The sequence below is a fragment of the Nelumbo lutea genome, chromosome 6 (genome assembly GCF_056320005.1).
Source record: "Nelumbo lutea isolate HS-2025 chromosome 6, American lotus-T2T, whole genome shotgun sequence".
Taxonomy (NCBI): domain Eukaryota; kingdom Viridiplantae; phylum Streptophyta; class Magnoliopsida; order Proteales; family Nelumbonaceae; genus Nelumbo; species Nelumbo lutea.
The window spans coordinates 32887564-32891436 of NC_142689.1; the positions used below are offsets into that span (position 1 = coordinate 32887564).

The window sequence follows — 3873 nt, forward strand, 5'->3', positions numbered from 1 at the left end:
AGAAAGGGTGATGAATTTTCTCTAGAGACAGAGAAACTTTTGCAATAACATACTTTCTTCCTTTACCCCCAAAAAAAGTGCATTTAAATTAATTGGTACATGTATTGTATTTGCTGGTTTCAACTTTGAACCTCATAGACACAGATAAGAAAAAACTGAACACGCAAGATATTGGATGTTTTCTGATTTTCTCATCTAATCCCGACCTCTCAAAATCAAAAACCAAATATAATATTACAACTACTCCAAAACCAACCCAGCTTTCTTTTTCAGAAATCAATACATAATCCAAGTGGCTCTAAATGGAGTCCAAAAGTAATATATTCTATACTATATTATAAAATGCAGTTGTCCACGTCAAATTAGAATTTTGTGTTTTTTTATATGAATTTTAATAATAAAAATTAAATATGATACCTTGAAACTGATAACCAATCAACTCGGCATCATAGGAAGAAAGTGTCATACACTAGACCTGGTTAAGGGTTTGTTAGAGAGTAAAACTTATTCATAAACTTTATCCAGTAATTTAAGCTTTTAAGTTGAATGCTTCTTTGTGATGATACGAGAGACTATTTCACTAAGTGGTTTAGTGTTTGGTTTTATCACCCCTCATTATAAATAATTAAATTTCAGCAGATAGTATGGATAGGTCTGTGATTGTCCACACTCCGAGCCTGAGCCCGATGGACTTTCATGCGAGGGAGTGTGTTAAAAGAATAAAAAGCCTATTCGGGGACTTCACCTACCAGTTTAAGCTTTTAGGTTCAACGGTTTCTTGAGATGAGCCTTCTTATTTTTAAAACCCTTTGTGAATTTTAAATGCATTATGGATTTATTTCTACATATATCATATAAGCTTATTGCCCCTATTTATCTCTTTTTTTTTATTATTATAAATGTGCTATATGAAGCCATATATGGTCTATTGTAGTATGATTGCATTAGTTATTCAAGCTTTTTTCCGGCCATTCAGGTGCACTCTCTATACAAGATTTTGCTCAGTTTGTTTGGAGTGTGAATTTCATTTGCGTTGGTGTAAATAATGCAAATTGACTGTGTAAATTCTGATATACTTTTGCTTTAGATTTAACTTTGTTTGGGAATGATGTAGGAAGCAAGTAATGTAAGTCTCCACTTTATAAGAGAGATGATTGAGGTAGGAGGCAAGTGGGGCAAATTTTGCATCAACTTTATATTTCTGTCAAACAAAACACAGCCCAGGACCCAGGTGAATTTATTGTAGTATGGCAAGTGGGCCTAGATTTTATTATCTAGCACAGACAGGCCCATCTATCTAGTAGTTTAGTGTGTGAAAAGCCTAATCTTTAAAGACTGATTTCAAATGGGCTAGGCATGCAAAGGCCCAAATCACACGTCTATCATCTTGTTACTGCCCAAAGCCCACCCTAACCCCTGCGGGTCTGTGGGCTGTGGCCCTCATCATGGAGACAGATGTATGGGATGGAAATGATGAGATTGAAGATTCCTTTTTCTTTCATGTAGGACCACCTTAGCCTTTAGGTGAGACGTATGAATCAAGCCAGTCAAACAACGCTTCTAGGGTTTTTATGAGTTCTGATGATAGAAATAGAATGAAATCAGATTTGTTTGCTTTCTTCCAGGGTATATGAGTTCTGATGATAGAAATAGAATGAAATCAGATTTGTTTGCTTTCTTCCAGGGTAGAGGTTTCCCACTACTCAGTACCCAGTGTTCTGACAGCTGAAGAATCCCCAAGAGCCAAGAGCCCAACAGCAAATCGCGGGGGAAGCTCAGAGCCTATCAGCTGAGGCCATTCATCAATAACCAAATATCCTTTATCAATCTGTCTGCTTTGCTTGGTTTTCTTCACCATCAGAAGATCCAAACCAAAACAACTCCAATTAGTTGCAGACATGCAGTCACAGACTGTTCTGACAGTCGCTTTGATAATTACTCTTCCTTCCTTCTTTGGGCCACGGGTGAAACCAGTCCAGTCAACGTTCCACATAACGTCCAAGAACCATTTCATCAACTCTGATAATTTGCTCCATGGGTCTCCATCCATCCGTCATCACTCATCAGCCCTGGTGGAATCCTCTGAAAAACTTTGTCCAGACTCTCTCTCTCTTCTCCAGGGCTATCTTTATTTCATCTGGCTGGGTCTCATTCTCAACTCAATTATTCAACCATGAGTTGATCATGCATTTGCCTTCTCAATTCAGTGATTCACCCTTTATTTTTTTCTTCTCCTACGGATACATCCGATGCAGAATTCTTTCTGTTGATCTCACTGTCAAAACTAAAATAGGGATGATTTTAAAATCTAAACAAGTGGAGTGTTGGAATATTTTACGCATCTCCTGCAACCTGTAACAGTAGTAATTGATAAATACACCCCACATGATCCCATGCAAATCCACAGTTTAGGCTCTCATAATATTTTACTTATGTCCTGTCTCTAATAGTAGAAATTACTCCACCTCCACCCACACGATTCCATGCAAATCCACAGTTTGGGCTCTTAAAACCTGGTATTTAATCACTTAATTCATTAAATGAGTTGTTGGTCTCTCTCTCTCTCTCTCTCTGAAACCCAATAAATTAACCAAATTGAAAGCATATGCAGCTTTCAGTTTCGAAGTTACTAAAGAAAGTTCCGAAAAGAAAAAAGAAAAAGCATGAAGACCAAGAAACAAAAGCAAACAGGAATCACAGAGGAACCTTCCTTGATCCTTTCTTTCTCTTGAAAATTTCCGCCCAAAAGATTAAAAAAAAGGCCATTACATCTTACACCATACAAACCCACCACAGTCCTCTTATAAACATTCACAAATATATACCAGAAAACGAAAAAAAAAAAAGGAAAGATATATCTCAAAAAATGGGGCCTCCTCTTTCTCTCTCGGTCAGCCCTTTTCTCTTTCTCAGAGAAGCCGTAGTATTCATAACTAGGATTTTAAGCAGCAGCAACGGTGCCAGTCCGCACAGGGTAATTCTGGGTCTTGTTTGTTGAGGATTTCTTTTGATCCTTTCTGAGGACCTTCATAGAAGAAGAATGGTTCCAGTTCTTCTCTCTTGCCTCATCGATCTCTATCTGTTCTTGCCTGCACTCTTCGCTACAGAATGGCGTGTCACCCCTGAAATATCACCCGAATTACCCATTAGAATCCCCATGAACCAACGAACTACAAAAAGAAGAATTAAAAGAACAAATCAAACCCAAATGGGTTCTTTTCATTTTTTTTTTTTTTTTTTTTGAAGATGCTAACCTGTACATGAAGATGTCTCTATTATCTCCGAGTGGTTTCTTGCAAAGAAAACAAGCTTCGAGGAAATGGTGTTCTTCGCACCTGGCATCATAAAACCTCCCCGATCTCGGGGAAGAACACGAATAAGAGGAAAGAGCCCTGTAACTACCTCTCCGCTTAGAAACGCCGTAACACGTAGACTTCATGACGGGAGGGTGACTTCCTGAGAACCCAGCTTCCATGTTCACAATCGAGGCCAGACCGTCGTCGTCGTCGAAGAAAGCAGGCCTTCTCACGATGGACGAATCCATTACTGTCGCCGGTGGCTTTTCGCTGTTCCTTTGCTCTGAGTGCTCAGATAGTCGAGTGAGAGAAGGGAGAAAGAGAAAGAGAGAGAGAGAGGTGAGAAAGAAAGGGAGGAGTGGATGTGTTTATAAAGGAAGTTGGTGAGTGTAAGATAAGAGAAAGAAATGGTGGGCCTGGGCCGACTGTAGTGGGTTTTCTTAGTTAGTAGTTTTCTCACTTGGGCTCTACAAACCACCGGCGGATTTCTGGATTCCCTGCATTAATCCACTGGCTACTAAACCTGCATCGATTTTTTAAGACCCCTCCCTCGAATTACCCTTGTCTTCTTCCAAAA

The 3873-nt window shown here is 39.1% G+C and overlaps 1 protein-coding gene across 1 annotated transcript; it reads right to left on the reverse strand.

Moving 5' to 3' along the window:
• Positions 1-2694: 2694 nt before the first annotated feature.
• Positions 2695-3663, reverse strand: LOC148848417 (FCS-Like Zinc finger 3-like). The gene is made up of 2 exons (XM_088952426.1): positions 3255-3663; positions 2695-3122 (listed from the first exon to the last, which is right to left on the reverse strand). Exons 1-2 carry the CDS (start codon positions 3542-3544, stop codon positions 2942-2944), a joined length of 471 nt encoding a protein of 156 aa, XP_088808552.1. The 5' UTR covers positions 3545-3663; the 3' UTR covers positions 2695-2941.
• Positions 3664-3873: the final 210 nt, after the last annotated feature.